The sequence below is a fragment of the Photinus pyralis genome, unplaced genomic scaffold (genome assembly GCF_008802855.1).
Source record: "Photinus pyralis isolate 1611_PpyrPB1 unplaced genomic scaffold, Ppyr1.3 Ppyr1.4_LG6, whole genome shotgun sequence".
Lineage (NCBI taxonomy): Eukaryota > Metazoa > Arthropoda > Insecta > Coleoptera > Lampyridae > Photinus > Photinus pyralis.
This window is the reverse complement of record NW_022170663.1, coordinates 31,829,134-31,846,948: the sequence shown is the minus strand read 5'-3', so window position 1 is coordinate 31,846,948 and position 17,815 is coordinate 31,829,134. Positions and strand designations below refer to the sequence as shown.

Below are 17,815 nucleotides of genomic sequence, written 5' to 3'. Positions count from 1 at the left end.
TGGCCCAGGGGCCGAGATCTCGATGGAACGGACGGACGGAAACACGAGCGCATAAGCTTTACCTCAACTTCGTTGTGTTACGCTAAAAAGTAATCGTAAACGATTTACATAAAGCGCATTTCTACTTGCATTCATTTCCCATTTGTAAGATGCAACTTCTTTTAAAATCGTAAAAATCCGGCCACAAATATGAAAGATAGCGTTGCACATGGGCAATCCATTTTTGACGTGCTACTTCAATTTCAGTTTATAAGAAGAAATTCATTTCAATGGTTTTCTAAATATGAACGTTGGAACTGCGCATGCGTAAACCTAAATTTTGAAACTAATGTTAGATTTTCCTTTGTTCCAAGCGCCTATGTATCAAATTTCATTTAAATGCTTCCATAAATAAAAAAGTTTGCAATGCGAGATGCGAAGAGGGCACTGTGAATTTTGAATCGATTCGGCTCAACTTTTGGAATTTCGTATTATATGACTAAAGCAATGCCCATATTGAATTTCATATTCAGTTCATAACTAACGGAGATGTAAAAGCGATCGGACATTTCTAAACAAAGTTATCGTTCATATGGACAGATAGAGGGACAGACAGACAAAGGAACAGACGGACAGACCAACAGACAGACGACAGACAGTGTAAAGTGTAAAATTATGGAACATATAAAAAACGGTTTGTTGGTTTTTTTACAATAACTTTTTTAGCAATAAACGCAGAAAATATTCCTTCCTTGGTGCAAGCCTCGACACCATAACGAACCAAATAGCGAAAAAAGTAGAACAATACCTCTTAAGATAAAATATAAAAAACTAGTAGCGTCTCAAAACGAGCGGACGGACGGACAAAGTAGCCACAATAGCGCATTTTTTTTATTGTGGAAATGCGCTAAAAACGAATTGAAGTGGATGTGAAAACCAGATAAAATAATCTGTGATTAACATAATTCGATAAGATTCCGCTTGTTGAATGTGCTATAAAAGCGTGGCCTTTTCGTCATGAAATATATACAGAAATCAAAATGATTAAGCTACTGATCGTGACTGCTCTACTAATGGTATTAGTTGGCATGGTATCAGGATATTGCAACAGAAACTGTTATTGCAGTGACAATCCATGCCCGTCGAATAAAGAACAATGGTAAGCACTTATTTTTCTCTAGGACAGATCTTTTTGGTACCAGCTTCATCTCCTACCGAAAAATGACGGGACGCTAATAAGACAATCACTGGCACAAATTGTTTAATAATTTAATTGGCATTATTCCTTCTTGCCTTTCAGTCAGCCCGGCACCTGTCCTGACCCGACTTATAGATGCTGCGACAAATAAGAGGAAGCCAAGGGATATTGAAATAAGCACCACAGAAAATATGCTTAATTACTTATACAATGTACAATGAATGTAAAAAACTAAATAAATCATATAATAGCAAATAAGGTAGTGAAGAAGTCATTTTGCGCAATTACGAACTCATCTAAGCGGCAGACATAATTACCGAAAAATAAATGCAAAAACCTTTTTTCTCCAATTTACATTGTAGTCCTGGAATGTATTGCTTTTACTACCAGCATTGACTAATAACCCTCCCAATTAGTCAATGCTACCAGATACACAATCTACTTATTCTGTCTCGAAAAGACAGATACCAAATTTTATTATGGGATTCAGAGTCGCACTTATACAGGGTGGGCAGGTGAAAATGACCACATTTGAAATGGTTATCATGCGCTTAATATTATGGCCGTTTGCAGCGTTTTACTAAACATCGTTTAAAGTCGTAAACACTGTTTAGCAATAGACAGGGTTTGCACCGTACATTAATCAACGTTTAGAAAGGTGTAACCTATTAGTAGGGGAGCTAGCACGAAATCCACTGAACGAGAATGATCAAAATTTTAAGGGCGCGCTATCAGTATTGTGTGTTGCCTATCTCACAATAGCTTTCTTATGGGAAACATGCCTAACGTAATTCATACCGTTTTTAAAAACTATACTTTTTTTTGGGAAATGTTTGTTGTTTCTTGTTCTTAAATGTATGTAAATTATGAGTGAACAGTTTATATTGCACTAAAACTCATAGCACATTCTCTGAAAGTGTATAAAGTAGACGTTCGATTGCAATGGCAATCTTTTGTGTATAATTCAAAGGTCAAAGAAGTTTTTGAAATATAAATTGTTTCTCCAGATTCTTGAACATATAAGGAATAAAACGTGATGTAAAAATGGATAATATGTGGTTTCTAAAGCACAAACGGTATGAACTCCGTACACTTGAAGAATAACTCGTAAAACAATTATAGAAAAGAAATCTGTGCTCAGTGTAGTTCAACGTGTATCCACTAAGATGGCTACGGTATACTATTCTTACAAAGCGGGAAATTTAAACTGGAGTACTTATTGGAATGTATTAATGTATCTATTTTTTAGCAGTATAACTTATTCCTTTATTGGCTTTGTTGGTTATTAATGCAGATAAAATGTATCCAGCAAAAAACCGTACCATAAGTAGGAATTACACTGGTTAACGTTACCTACATTCAAAATTTGGGTTAGGAAACTGGCAAAAGAAGTATTTATAAACGTTGAGTTTAGGATCATGGGATTTTTCACTCTACGTTATAATTAATTAATATAAAAATTTCAGAGCTTACAACAAAAAGAGGTTATGTGGGATGGTGTTTCTGAATTGATAATACAGTGTTAATACTGCTTACGTTTACCAGACGAAGCGCTACTTATGGGCAAGAATACTCTCGCCCAAGTTGCTATCTAATAGCACTGTCGACTTGTACGATGGTATTTACACCTCGGAAGTGCTATCAGACAACTCTGCAAGAAATCAGTAACTGAAGATTATATATTTATTCGATAATAAATGTACACGTCACTTACAACTAAATTTAAGCACTATTAATAATAACGAAACCCCACCGATTGGATGCCATCTTGGTTCCCATAATTTGAATGAACTACATACTATCGGCATTGAATAATTCAATCGTTGAGTGAAGGATCTCAATGTTATCGGTATTATATCAAAATATGATTTCACACCCAAACAAATAACATTCAATTATGAGTTAGTATTGCTGACTTGCAAATCTGGTTTTCCTAAAAATATTGCGTGGATTGTCCTTTGTGATCATAAAGGCTGAGTATTCCTTAAGGCCGATTCACATTATTATCGGTCAGGTTACGGTCAGAACATGAACAGTACAGAAATACACGGTTACAATAATTGACCGCATCGTGTTCTGACCATGATGTGACCGATGGCCTTATATATAAACGCACTGCAATGACATCGTTCGGTAAAATGATAATCGGAAAAAATGTACTCGGTGTCGGAAGTCAATCTTCGGAAATGTGTACAGTCGAAGGATAGCCTAAAACAATCCATTAATAGAACTATATTAAAATAAAGATCCTCAACTTTACTTACCTAGGTAGGTACTGGTTTTTTTTGTTATTTTGCAGTTAATAGAAAATCAGGTAAACATAATCCATAACATAACCCAACTTTGAATGGCATTTCAGGAATTACAAGTTAGGCACTGTTATTGGCATTCAATTGAATTACTGAACAAAACCGCATATTATGGTAAATAAGTATTTTTAGGTAGAATTTATTTCGCAAGATCACTAAATTCCCTTTTTAGAGTTACGGAACGATATTTACAGTTACAGGTGGTAACCAAAGATAAGCAAAATACTATTTTTAATTTTATCTCAAGACGAATGTATGCGAGTGTCAGCGACCTAACGAAGTACAAATAGGGATCGCGGATTCGGGATGGCAGCACAAAGCAACGAATATTTCAAAAATACTTCTTAGTTCACTTTTCTTACACCATGGCGTGCAAACGCACCCTTAACCGATGGAGTTCCATTTTGCCCTATCAGAGTATGCTAAAATCGATCGTCTGCCGCCTCAGGTCATACGACTTAAGGCGCTGCGGGTACTTCTTGTGGTACCAATTCTGAAAGGTTGTTTTTCGAGAAAATAAGTTATATACCAAATGAAAACGTTGCTAATAGCTCTTAAAAAAATATTTAAAAAAATCGCGCACATTTGATAACTCCGTAAAAAAACAATTCTTAGTCGGTTTTTCACGAACTTTCTACGGATATAACTAGGTTACCGTTGGAAGAATGAAGCTGATTTTTTTTACAGACTAATGATAGGTACAGCCAATGACTATGAGAGTGTTTCTTTTTTAAATTTTTTCTCTAATTATAAGATATCTTATAATGTTAAGATAATAAGATAATCTTGTAATTAGAGAAAAAATTTAAAAACGAAACACCGTTAAGTCATTAGTAGTACCTATCATCAGTCTGTAAAAAAAATCAGCTTCATTCGTCCAACCGTAACCTAGTTATATCCGCAGAAAGTTTGTGAAAAACCGACTAAGAATTGTTTTTTTATGTAGTTATCAAATGCGCGCGATTTTTTTAAATATTTTTTTAAGAGCTATTATCAACGTTTTCATTTGGTGTATAACTTATTTTCTCGAAAAACCATCTTTCAGAATTGGTACCGCAAGAAGTACCCGCAGCGCCTTAAGTCGTATGACCTGAGGCGGCAGACGATCGATTTTAGCATACTCTGATAGGGCAAAATGGAACTCCATCGGTTAAAATTTTGATCATTCTCGTTCAGTGGATTTCGTGCTAGCTCCCCTACTATATGTTTAATCTAAACATCCAATTTTGGGCGTTTAAAGGTCTGATTAGTACGAGTATGTCATAATTTGTAGGTTATAGTAAATACCACCAGTATCTTTATTTTGATTTTCTTTCTGTGGTGTCATAAATTTTGATAAATTATGGATGTTGTTGAAGAATCTTTCATAGAAGATGATTTAGACATATTGGATATAGTAGAGTTTGGTTTCCCACGTAAAGTTTGGCCCCCAAATGTTTTTTCGGATTTCTAAAAAACGATAATGGCGCAAGAGTTATTATCAGTGGCGCATATGAGCGCATAACGAGCGCATTCATTTTAAAATAATACGGCTATCAAATCTTTCAGTGGGGGGCCAAGTTAACGTACCGACGTTATCACACGAGAAATTTCTTGGCAATGAGAAGAACAAGGCTAATTTCATTGTACTTCTCAAAAATTCATTCTCAGAGGTGGGTTTCACTGTGGACCAAGTACAATCAGATGCAGACACCCTTCATCGTTCGTTCTGCTTTTGCTGCATCCCAATCGTTTGACTCAGTTACTATTGTAGCTGAAGATATCAACATACTTGTGTTGCTCACGGCTTTTGGGGCAAAGAAATATATTTTTTTAAACCGTGAAAAGGACGTACAGCCGAGCAATTGTATTCTCCGTCAGGTTTTATGCACAAAAACGTCATTGCGGATAATTTGCTGTTTCCCCATGCTTTTTCAGAACGTAACACAACATCAGCAGCTCACAACACAACATTGGCAAACTAAAATTTCTCATAACCCTGGATAAAGATCCAGACTTAGCAAGTGGAATAGCGTTGTTCCTCAATAAGAGAATCGATCCTGCTTTGCTCACTGTCATTGGTGAAAATTTTTTCATCTTTTTATATGGTGGCAATAAAGATGATGATTCTTTTAACAGCATTAGATACAAACGATTCGCCAAATCAGTGACAAAGAGTAAGTACATTTAACTTGTTTTCAATTCCAACGCAGCCTGGTCCATCAAAAAGACTAAGGAAACAGTAATTATGTCATTTAGAACATTAGAAAGGTACGTTAAAATCATTCATATTTATTTATAGTTTAACACTGAAGCGCTATAAAATATTAATGAATGAATAAAATCGAAAAAGTTTGTAATGAAAATTACTCCTTGAAAACTCCTCTATAAAAATGGCCTGATGTAATTTTTTTGTAAAATGACCAGAAAAAAAGTTATAACGACCAATTGAAAATTTTTTACAAAATGTTCATCAATTTTCGTTTATAACTTTGTTACTTCTGGTTATACGACTAAAAGTTACTGAACCAAAGTTTTAGAGAATTTTATTCTTAATCAAAAATGTCTGAACAAATTTTTTGTGAGACCAATAGGGTGTCAGATAAACCATAAAAACCATTTGCACCCCTTTTTTCAAGATGGCGGCCGCGGGACAAGGGCTACAACCCCACAAACTTGGATTTAACTAGACTAAGTCCTTCTTGATATTAAAAAATAAAATTGCGTCCTCTGACAAACGCACGCTAAGCCCAAAAAACTGTAACATTTCAATGGACTAGGTAGCCGCCCTATTAAAACTAGGTAGACATACGGTTGAGAATATTATTGTCACATTTTTGTAATGATCTGGAAAATGCGAAATTTGTTTGTTTAATTACATATTTGGATACAGTAAGAAAATGGTAAAGTATACAGTTTTGATAAGTTAAGCGTGTTTCTAACTACACAACTATGAAAATTAACAATAATGCGCCGACTTAACCCATTTGAAACAGACTGTATAACGCTCTTAAACCTCTTACACTTGACTTTGTTAAATAAAAGTAGTAAAATTTGCACGGGAAGTTATCAACAGTAATCATGGACTAGTCTTTGAATAAACGAATACTTTCATTAGTTTGCATCAAATAATAAACAGACACGCTTTGTGTTTCTAATTCAGATGAATTTTAAGCAAACGTCAACGTCCAGAGTAGCCGAAATGGTCGGTCGACCATCGCCGCCGTTGGTCGGATACCTGTTTTTATGCGAAATGGGAGTTATGGACACTTTTTTTTATGCATCTTTCATTTATGCGAAATGCCAGTTACGAATATTTATGCGAAATGGGAGTTATGCGTACTTTTTTTTATGCATCTTTCATTTATGCGAAATGGGAGTTATGCACACTTTTTTTTATGCATCTTTAATTTATGCGAAATGCCAGTTACGAGAAACTTATTTATGCAAAATGGGAGTTATGCGTAATGCCAGTTATGCGTATTTTTTTTTATGCGAAATTTATTTGTGAGAACATTTTGAAAATGACTATTTTTTATGCAAAATGGGAGTTATGCGACTTGACATTTATGCGTCGTTTTTTCAAACGCAATTTATTTTATGCAAAATGGGAGTTATGCGTGTTTGTATTTATGCGAAATGCTAGCGACCCGTTTATCATCTTTTCCCAGAGGTTGTGTTGATGGTACGCATGTCAAAATACAATCACCATCAGGTACTTAAATAGTTTCGCATAATACCTGAAGAGGTCAATATACATTTTCCAGGTGGAGAAGATCCGGAGGTTTTTAGAAACCGAAAGAGATATTTCTCTATAAATGTTCAGGGTACTTGTGATGCAAATCTGAAACTGTTAGATGTTGTTGCTCGCTGTCTACAAATGACTCCACCATTTTTAATAACTCGAGGCTTAGAAGGCGATTTGATAACAATAAGTTCCCAAACTGTTTATTGCTAGGTGTGTTGGCTATTGACAGCAGAACATATTAAACAGTAATTTTCTAGGCGATAGTGGCTATGTTGTTAGAAATTACTTTTTAACACCTCTTCTGAATCCACTAGCAAGAGGTGAAAGACTGTACAATGAAGCACATATTCGCACCAGAAATGTTATTGAAAGATGTTTCGGTGTGTGGAAAAGAAGATTTCCAGTTTTAGCGTACGGAATGAGATTGAAGTTGAATACTGTATTGCATGTTATAGTTGCTACAGCAGTTCTCCACAATTTAGCAAAATAAATGAATGAAGAGGAACCTCCATTACCTGATGATCTTAATCATGAAGAAGTAAATTATTTGATCAATATTGGCAATGTTGGCGATATTCCTAATATAAATGAAAACGTTCATGTGAATCACTTGCGGGGTCATTTAATAAGGGAGTATTTTACAAGACTGTAAATTGTTAATAAAATTTATGATGAAACATTGGAACTTTTATGAAAACACTTGCACAGTGATGAAAAATATACACACAATATCAAAATCACATTTACAAAAAGTACCAACTTAAAATAATAATGATTTTTTTATATTCTCAATTGCAACTGCTTTAATTTTTCCTTTTCTACTTGAATCTGTAATTTAAGTAATTCCACTTTTAGTTCTCTTTCACGTTCTATACTTTTTAGTTCTTCTTCCATTTTCTTATTTTGATAATTGACCATATCGATTCTTTTGTCAAGGAGCAAATCGTACTTCTCTGCCAATTCTGATCTTGATAATGCCTTAATTTGGGTTGTTGGACGACGCCTTGAGGTAGGCAATGTTTGCCTTCTTTTTGGTGTAGGTGTACTGTCTAAGCAAATTAAAAGGCTATTTTACTTACAATGCATATTTACCTTCCACATTACTTTTTCTTTTCCCACTTCCTTTTTCATTTGAATGAATTAAATTAGAAGTAATTGGTTTCTGTAAATCGGATGGTATGTGTCTCCTCCATGTTATATTCTGAAAACAAGTAAGTAGTTTATAACAAATAATTTAGAGAAATTACAAACATAACAATATGAGAAAATAGGTCAATACTTACGTCCTCATCGTCGCTTAAATGTAATGATTCATACACAACATCTATATTATTATCTTGTACGTCTTCTGAAATATCTAAATCCACAGGCTACAATCACAATACAGTTCTATAAAAATGTAATGATTTTATATAGAAACTACCTCTACATTTTCATCTTGTTCTACATCACCATCATGATCATTTTCCAATCCATACACAGTTTTCGTATTCATAATCGAAAGGATAATGTCATGACAAGGTTCTTTTTTTGGTATGTTGATTTGGCCTCCTCCTGTCGCAAATACTTCCTTTTTTTCTTCTGCTGCAAGTTTTCTGACTTCTCGTTTACGATTTTCATAAAATCTTTTTAGCACTTCAGGTGCACGGTAAGTGGTACTCATGGCGTTCACTTCCTGGGAAATTTTCTTTTAAAATTAAAAAAAAAGTATACACATAATCAAAACCCGTGCTCAGATAAATTTTAAAATACCACTCTGTCAAACGTTCAAGAATGAAGAGACTATACAGGCATTAAAGTTCTAATTAGTTGTGGTCATACGTACTTCAACCTGATTTTTCGGACCTAATTACTTTTACCTTGTTACCCTATTCATCTTCCAGAAATAAAAGAAAGGATCTCATTACGATATTTCTCTTATTGTTTCTTTATGAAGTGCAATTTGTATTATCGGGGTCTTTTCAAATTTACCTTTAAATATAATATCTTAATTACTTATCCAAATTTAGTGCCATCTATGAAATGCATTGTTCTATTGTCATTTATACATACTCGTTTTGTCTAAAATAAATTTAATTCATTTCGTTTGTCACCCTTTTCAACTAAAGAAATAAAGAACAATTTTTTATGTGTCTTCAATAAGAAATCTTTATGTAAGGGAGCGTTAAAATTACTTCCTCTTTCTATTTTCATCTTGATCTTATAATGTAAATATTTTTAACTTTAGACTTATCACTTTGTTTGTGTACTGTATTATATGTTGATTCTGTTTTAATATTAAGAGTGTCTCAAAAGTAGCGAATATTACACATAATATTGTAGATATACTATAACTAGGTATAACTATTTGGTATTTAATTACTCCACAAAAGACGTTTCAGTTACCTTATTTTCTCAAAACGAAAGTGCAGTAGATAAAAATTATGTGTTCTTAAATTACAGGATTTAACTATATCAGACTCTTCATACAACTTCAAAAAAAAAACCAGCGTGATTATATTTAAGAAATGGAAATACTTAAGAATCGCGATGTGTTGAAAATGAAAGACCAAATAACTATTATTTGAAACATTTTTCCATGAAGTAGATGTTTACCAAGATGTGCAAGTGCACTACTACATACATTCTGTAAAGGCAATGGTCTAGTAGCCTCTTAAAAATATTTAATTTTAATAAACCAAAGATTTACAGAATTATCCGGGTGTGAATTATTCGGGAGCGAATTTTTCGAGTGCGAATGGTCCGGGTGCGAATTATCCGGAAGCGAAATGTCCACGGTGCGAAATATCCTGGGAGCAAAATGTGCGGGTGCGAATTGTCCGCACACGGTTAGATTTTGACATGTAATAAAGTTATGTTATGTTCGAGAGACTATCAACTCAAAATAAACTCCCTTTGGGAGTACGGCGAATCGGTAAATTTAGTATGTAACATGTTGAATTTATACATTGTATATTACTTTTGTTTAAAAGTACCTACAGCAACATAAATTCATAGTTAATGCGAAAAGGAGAACATGACCCTTCCTCCAAGTGTGTTATTAGACCTGCGGGATATATTAAAAGCGAGGAGAACAAAATAAGTTCACAGCCTCAGGTCTCGGCACAAAAATAACGTCCCGCAATGTCGTTATCGAGTGCGCGCCGTCGTAACGAGTGATCGATCGCGATTATAAGTGTCAATTAAGAATAGAACTAATTTGTTAACATAAACCAAATCGTGAGGGTGAGTACCACCCTTACTTGCCGCCGCAATGCCAACTGCTATCTGTGGTGTTTGTCGGGTGGATCTTAATCGTACAGATAAAGTTATTCTTTGTGCTAGTTGGTGCCAAACTTACTTTCACACGAAGTGCGTTAAAGTCAGTGACGATGAAGTTAAATTTATTAACTCAAAAAAGAACTTTAATTGGTTCTGTGACCTCTGCGCTATCCACGAATCACACAGCCTCAGGAATATGTTGACTAACATTAACAAAGTAACGATGAACTGGGATAGAGTTATGGAAAGTCAGCACGAGAAACTGATGAACCACGAGAAGTTATTAAAAGATACTTTAGACCAGGTAAATACCCAAAATGTCAGCATCAGCAAGGATCTAGCGCAAGTTCTCCAAACTCAATCTGAAGTGAAGCTTACGTATGCAGACAAGTTGAAACAGAAAACCTATGACCCAGTTATCATCGTTAAGCCCAAGGACGCGAACCAACCGTCCAAGCAAACCTTCACCACCCTCAAAGAAAATATCGATCCAATTACCCGAGAAGTTACCGGAATGAAAACTCTACGTAGAGGAACCATTGTTGTTGAATGTAAAAATAAAGAAGCTGCAGCCAAACTTAAGGAGGAAGCCGAAAGGAAACTGGGATCCGACTACATTCTTTCCTTACCAAAACAGAAGATGCCGAAGATTAAAATCGTAGGCCTCAATGACAAGATCGGGAGTACCCAAATGAAGGAAATGATTCTCGCGCAGAATCAATTCCTTGACGAAGCCGCGTACATAAACGTCGTACACATAACGGAAGATAAAAGAAATCCTAACAGGTATTTGGCTTACGCTGAGGTTGACGGTAATAGTTACCGGAAAATTCTAAATGAACAAAAGCTTAACATAGGATGGGACCGTTGCAGAATTTATGATGCTGTGACAACTAGAAGATGCTACAAATGCAATGGGTTCGGACATAAGGCAACTGACTGTAGCAAAACTACTACCTGCCCCAAATGTGCGGGAGCCCATGACCTAGCGAGCTGTAAAGCTTCGGACGCGGAAATCAAATGCAGTAACTGTGCCAACGCCGTTGAGAAACTAAAAATGAAACTGGATGTACAGCACCCGGCCTGGAGTGTTGATTGCCCAGTCTACAAAAAACGACTCGATCAAGAAAGAAGCAGAATTGATTTTTTAGGTCATCCCCAACACTAATCAAGCAAGGAAATAGGTACGGATCAACGCTCTCAATCTATTATCAGAACGTAAGTGGAATGCGAACGAAAGCGCAATCTTTCAAAAATAAATTGGCAATTACAAATTACGACATTATTCTACTGACTGAGACCTGGTTAACGGAAAATTTTCATGACGCTGAGTATTTAAACAATCAATATGCGGTCTTTCGCAATGACCGTAATTACGAAGAAATGAAGTGCACCATGGGAGGCGGAGTTTTAATCGCAGTCAAGACCGATTTGAATGCTGAAAAATTGGAATTTCAAAGTGATCTAAATGAAATATGGGTCAAACTTAAAATTAATAATACTTCATACATTCTTGGTGTTGTCTACTTTCAACCGAAATCTGGTATTGATAAGTACGTGAGTTTTCCCAAAAGTTTAGAAACAATTGAAAACATGTTGCATTCATCGGAAGTTTTAATAGCAGGCGATTTTAACCTACCACAAATTGTTGACGCCACGTATAATTTCGAGAACGCGAGTGCTAAATGCAAAGTAATTAAAAATATAGCTTCGATGTACAACTTAAAACTCATTAATACGGTTAAAAACTGCAATAATAGAACCCTTGACCTAATTTTAACTAACTTAAACGCGGAAATTAAATCTGCTGTCGACTCACTGGATAAAATTAATCCACTTCATCCTGCACTAGAAATGGTCTACAAAGTCCATAGACCAGCTAAGCGAATTACCAAATTAACCAACTTCAATTTCAAAAAAGCAGATTTTCTTAAAATGTACGTCCTTTTTCGCGATATCAGTTGGAAGGAGTCTCTTATCCTGAAGAATTTCAAATCGGTAGATGATGCAGTAACTAGCTTTAATCAAACGGTAATGAACATTTTCGATGAATGTGTCCCAAAGTTACAATTAGGAGTGCCAATAAGTATCCTAGCTGGTTTAATATAGACATTATTAAGAAAATCAAACAGAAAAATAAGTTTCGGTTACAGGGCCCATCGGAAGACTTCATTGAAGCCAGAAAAGAACTCAAAAGAATGATCCACATTGCTCATAAGAGGTACATTAATCAAATTGAAATGGATCTGCGGAAGAATTCCAATAAATTCTGGAACTACATCAAGTCGTTGAGGAAGAATAGTCAACTACCTGGAGTTTTTGAGTACAAAGACACCTCGTTAACGAACGCCAGAAGCATTGCGGACGCCTTTGCATCCTTCTTCGAGTCAGTCTACACTATGGAGAGGAACGATGACCCGGAAGATGACGTGGAATCGGACCTGGTGCTATCCAAATTGCACTTGACTCAGTTACATGATTCCGAGATACTGGAAGCAATTAAAAAATTGAAACCGAGCTCGGCTATAGGCGAAGATGGAATCCCACCCTACATCGTGAAAGGATGTGCATCTTTATTGGTAACCCCCTTACAACATCTATTTAATTTAGCTTTGCAAACATGTACATTCCCTGAAGCTTGGAAATGCACCAGAATAACACCAATTCACAAAAGTGGAAGCCGAAAATTAGTTGAGAATTATCGCTCAATTGCAATTATACCAGCAATAGCGAAAATTTTCGAAAGAGTGATCTATACTAGACTTTATTCCCATCTCAGCAGTATAATTGCAGATCAACAGCACGGTTTCACGCGGAACAGATCAACGATTACAAATTTAATGCAGTTTACGTACAATTTAATGATGAATAATGCTCGTAAGCTGAGAATTTCCCTCCTCTTTTACACAATTTAAAGCTTAAAAGTTTTCAGCGCAATTAAAAACACCAGTTCTTAATCCTCTTTGCGTTCGTGTTACAAAACGTAATGTCTGCAACCCGTAATAGGATTATACAAAATACCCTTCCTTAACTAAAGGCTTAAAAGAGAAACTAACCTGTTCAGAAGCAAATTATTAACTAGATTTTGGGTCCTTTCATTTCTTATGCTGATGAGATGTCCCCCCTTTCTCGCGCATTCCATTTCCGCCTGAGCCCAAGGTAGCTTGGACGTTTCGAATGCACCGACGCAAAATTGCCTCAGCGCGATCCAGCCGAAACCGCATCTACCCACAATCTCGTCCACGGCCTCCGCTTTGTAAATCATCCTCAGTCCCAAAGCACTTCCACTCGAACTTCGCACAGACACTCTAAGCACCACTTTATTTTCTCTCGAGAGTATTTGAATTTGTTTTTCGGCATCCCCCGGTCTCGTACAATGCCACCAGGCGCTTTCGCCGTCCAATAGCTGCGTTAACAGCCCTTCGCATTTTATGTCGCCACTTTTGCGCTCTTGTAAATCGATCGCCGTATCGGGTGTACCTGTCGAAGTGCTATCGCCAATTTGTAAAGTCAAAGCGACACGATTTCCGTAGGGCAAATAAATTTTAAACGTACATTCGAGATCGTCGCTCGGTTTTAATTCGAACGAGCCGTTTCGACCTAGAAACGTCATGTTGTAACAATAATCGACAGTCCTGTACGAAAACGCGAACATCGGACTGCCGTGTAAATGTAAAAATGGGGCGGTGTGCGACGATGGAAAGTAAATGTGTCGATCTGTATCCGAGAGCTCTTCCAGTTTGCCGCAGAGATGAGCCTGCTTGTGACTACGAATGTACTGATGCTGAGACGTGTTTAGACCGGAAAAGTGAAGATAACCCCTTGCACATGGAACGTTTAAACGTACAAGGACAATCGCCACTCCTCTTCGTTCCTCGTGACCGGGAAACCATGCCTGGCAGTCGAGTCTTCGTGGAAAGTCCTTCCAACTCACAGAAGCTTCATTCAACTTCAGCCATAACCAGCAGTCTGAAAAAGATGAAAGATTTACAATTATTAAATTTGACAATTGTTTATATGAATGTATTCAAGTTCATTTGAATTTGGGGGGTATAAAGTTGCAGAAAAGGACGACTCTGTCTTTGATTGCTAAATGTACTAAACCCTGTAAGAAATCCCATGAAAGATAAGTGGCAGGTTTTCGTGAGTGAGTCCGAATCTTTTTTACATATTTCCTCGAAGACTTTTAGACGTTCTTAAATGGTTTTAAGAGATCCTCAAAGAATCTTCAAGTATTCCTCAAAAGCTCAATTACTTTTTCAAGTATAATTTTCCAAGGATAATCTCAATATTGATCCTTAAATATTATTCAGGTTGGTCAAATATTTTTTAAAAGACCAGGAGACATTGAAATATGCGGAAGGAAAAGTTTTGTAAGTTTAAAGACGGTTAAGGTTTCAATGTTATGTTCAAGTTTTTATTTTGTCGAATATATTTCAGCGAGCTTTATCACACTTGACGGAAAATTGTTTCGTTTTACACGATAAAAAGAGGTCACTTCTAACACTGTAAATTAAGCTTCCTTGGGAAAGAGATAAGAAAATTAACGAAACATCGCCGCCATTGCTTTCCACCACGAAATAGGCGTTTTAACTCAGCTTAGTATAGAAAAAGATGATGAGGTTTGCGTGAAAAAGTCTCGTTTTGGCATCCGAAGAGTCAATACTGGCCAGTACGTCGTTTAGGACACGGCTTTCAATTATAAAGAATGCCAGCTTAATATCCCGTGTAAAGTGAAACTGCGATAAAGAAAACTGTTGCCAAAGTCAGATTACATTTACGTTCATTTAGTGCGGCTAAAGTTAAAAGTGAACAGTTTTACTGAACGGATTTCCAAAATATTCAACGAACAGATTTCACGAACAAACCTTTAAAATCGAGTTTATGCTAGTGGTCGTTTTGTGGTGGTAACCCAAAAATAGTTGGTTCAAGGTGGCATGGATTATTGCTTATGATTTAGTTAGTAGCTACAAGTGGAAGACTAGGGTCGAACCTGTTGATATAATCAAAATGTAGCTTTATTATTATATTTAAATAAAGTACGTAAATAAAACCCAAGATAAATCATTACATGGCGATCCTGCAAAAAACTATCTTAAAAATTTTAATTTAGGCGGAAGCCGAGGTGGAAACATTACACAAATCCTGGTCTGATCGAAAAAGTACGAATTGATTTGGATTCTACGCACCCAAATTATTAAGAAAAAGTGTTTTCCCGAGAAATTTTGGTGTAATCGATTTTTGGTAAAAAAGGAAGGTTATACACTGCCTTTTTTTGAGCCCCGAAAAAAAAATTGTCTCAGATCGACCCGGAAAAAAAATTTTCTTATAGAATGTGGCCTGTAGAATCCATAATTTCAAACAGTTCCAAGATTGGGCTACTAGTTCAAAAGTTACAGCCCTTTGAATTTTCTTTCGAAATTGGTTTCTAGTCTATAACTTTTGATTGAGAAGTCTGATCGAAAAAGTACGAATTGTTTTGGATTCTACGCACCAAAATTAATAAGAAAAAGTGTTTTCCCGAGAAATTTTGGTGTAGTCGATTTTTGGTAAAAAAGGAAGGTTATACACTGCCTTTTTTTGAGCCCCGAAAAAAAAATTGTCTCAGATCGACCCGGAAAAAAAATTTTCTTATAGAATGTGGCCTGTAGAATCCATAATTTCAAACAGTTCCAAGATTGGGCTACTAGTTCAAAAGTTACAGCCCTTTGAATTTTTTTTCGAAATTGGTTTCTAGTCTATAACTTTTGATTGAGAAGTCTGATCGAAAAAGTACGAATTGATTTGGATTCTACGCACCAAAATTAATAAGAAAAAGTGTTTTCCCGAGAAATTTTGGTGTAGTCGATTTTTGGTAAAAAAGGAAGGTTATACACTGCCTTTTTTTGAGCCCCGAAAAAAAAATTGTCTGAGATCGACCCTGAAAAAAAATTTTCTTATAGAATGTGGCACGTAGAATCCATAATTTCAAACAGTTCCAAGATTGGGCTACTAGTTCAAAAGTTACAGCCAGGGTTAGGAGAGAACTAGGCAGGAGAAGTTAGGAGAAGTTAGCGGTGACTAGACTAGAAGCCAAGGAACGAGAAATTGACTATGGAAGATGGAACCTGCATCATTATCTTGAGCGACAGCGTCATCGACTTCGAGTGAGTGTTGTGTTAGTGAAATAGTGAAAAGGAAAAAATTAAAAATTGAAATTCACATTATACAGGATGACCCATCATTATTATGCTGACACCAAATAATAACGTAGTTTGCACAACAATATTTAGCAGATTTGGCTATAAAATTGTATTTTCCAGATCATCTATTAGTAGCAATCTGAAGCCAGCAAGCAAAAAAAAAACAGCAATGAACGATCTGCTAAAACAAGTCAAGTTTTCGTTTCATGCACAATATAAAAGAACCCCAATGTGCAATTGCAGTTTTGCTCATGCACGGCCATTTGTATTCCGGAACAGACTCGGTTATATCCCGGTCTCGTCGCGACGCCACTTAACATAATCGCAACAGAAACAATTTCATGTTCACATCAAATCGTAATCGACCGTTAGCGTTTCTTGCCACTTAAAATCATTACTCGCTTTGAAATTGCTTACCTTTTATCATTTGCCGTACGAAAACCCTCTTGTATACCGCAGCGTTGTCCTCCAATTTTCTATACTTTAACCTGAAAAAGAAAATAAATGTTAGAGTTCGGCATATACCTAGATAAAAATGAATTTCAGCAGATACGATCGAAATGGCTTGCGAAAACTATCCTCGGTTTCAAATGAAAGAAAGCAAATGACATGGAAAAAAAGATATTACGTAAATATCAATTACGCAAAACCATTTTGCGTCATCCCCTGGGAACCCTATTCATAACAACACGAAAACATACACCTGCCTGACATTCTCGCGTCCCTCCGCACTTTACCTAATTTTCGTGCGTTTAGAAATACATTTACATAATCCATGTCGGTGTCATGTTTCTCCATTTTCTCCTTTTTCATAGGGAGGAAATGGATTTGACTGTGCGGATTTTTAGTTATACAGTTTATTTATTTAAAGAAGATGGCTCGTTTGGAAACGGGTTGTTTTTTACACAAAGCCATTACAGACTACAATGGTTACTGAAAGCTTTTCATCCATTAAGGTAACTTTTTCTATTCAATGCCGGTTGGCCTTAAGAGAGCATTAAATTTTGTGCCCGCTATGAAAACAGAAGAATATACGTATAGGCCAGGGAAATAAGGTTTCAACCTCGGATTTTTTGGATATAAGCCATAAAGTTCAGTAAACCTTCATTTTGGTGTTCTAAGAGCTGTGTGAAAGTTATCGGGGTCAGACCCTTCGGCG

General features: G+C 36.0%; 1 protein-coding gene and 1 long non-coding RNA gene across 2 annotated transcripts; one reads left to right on the top strand and one right to left on the bottom strand.

Moving 5' to 3' along the window:
* The first annotated feature begins 956 nt into the window (after positions 1-956).
* Positions 957-1,432, top strand: LOC116173094. The gene is made up of 2 exons (XR_004145863.1): positions 957-1,138; positions 1,280-1,432. It is a non-coding gene; the product is annotated as an uncharacterized LOC116173094 (long non-coding RNA).
* Positions 1,433-7,933: 6,501 nt separating this feature from the next.
* On the bottom strand, positions 7,934-17,198 carry LOC116172999. The gene is made up of 6 exons (XM_031490285.1): positions 17,074-17,198; positions 13,531-14,443; positions 8,637-8,888; positions 8,497-8,583; positions 8,306-8,414; positions 7,934-8,262 (listed from the first exon to the last, which is right to left on the bottom strand). Exons 1-3 carry the CDS (start codon positions 17,081-17,083, stop codon positions 8,882-8,884), a joined length of 930 nt encoding a protein of 309 aa, XP_031346145.1. The 5' UTR covers positions 17,084-17,198; the 3' UTR covers positions 7,934-8,262; positions 8,306-8,414; positions 8,497-8,583; positions 8,637-8,881.
* Between the last annotated feature and the right edge of the window lie 617 nt (positions 17,199-17,815).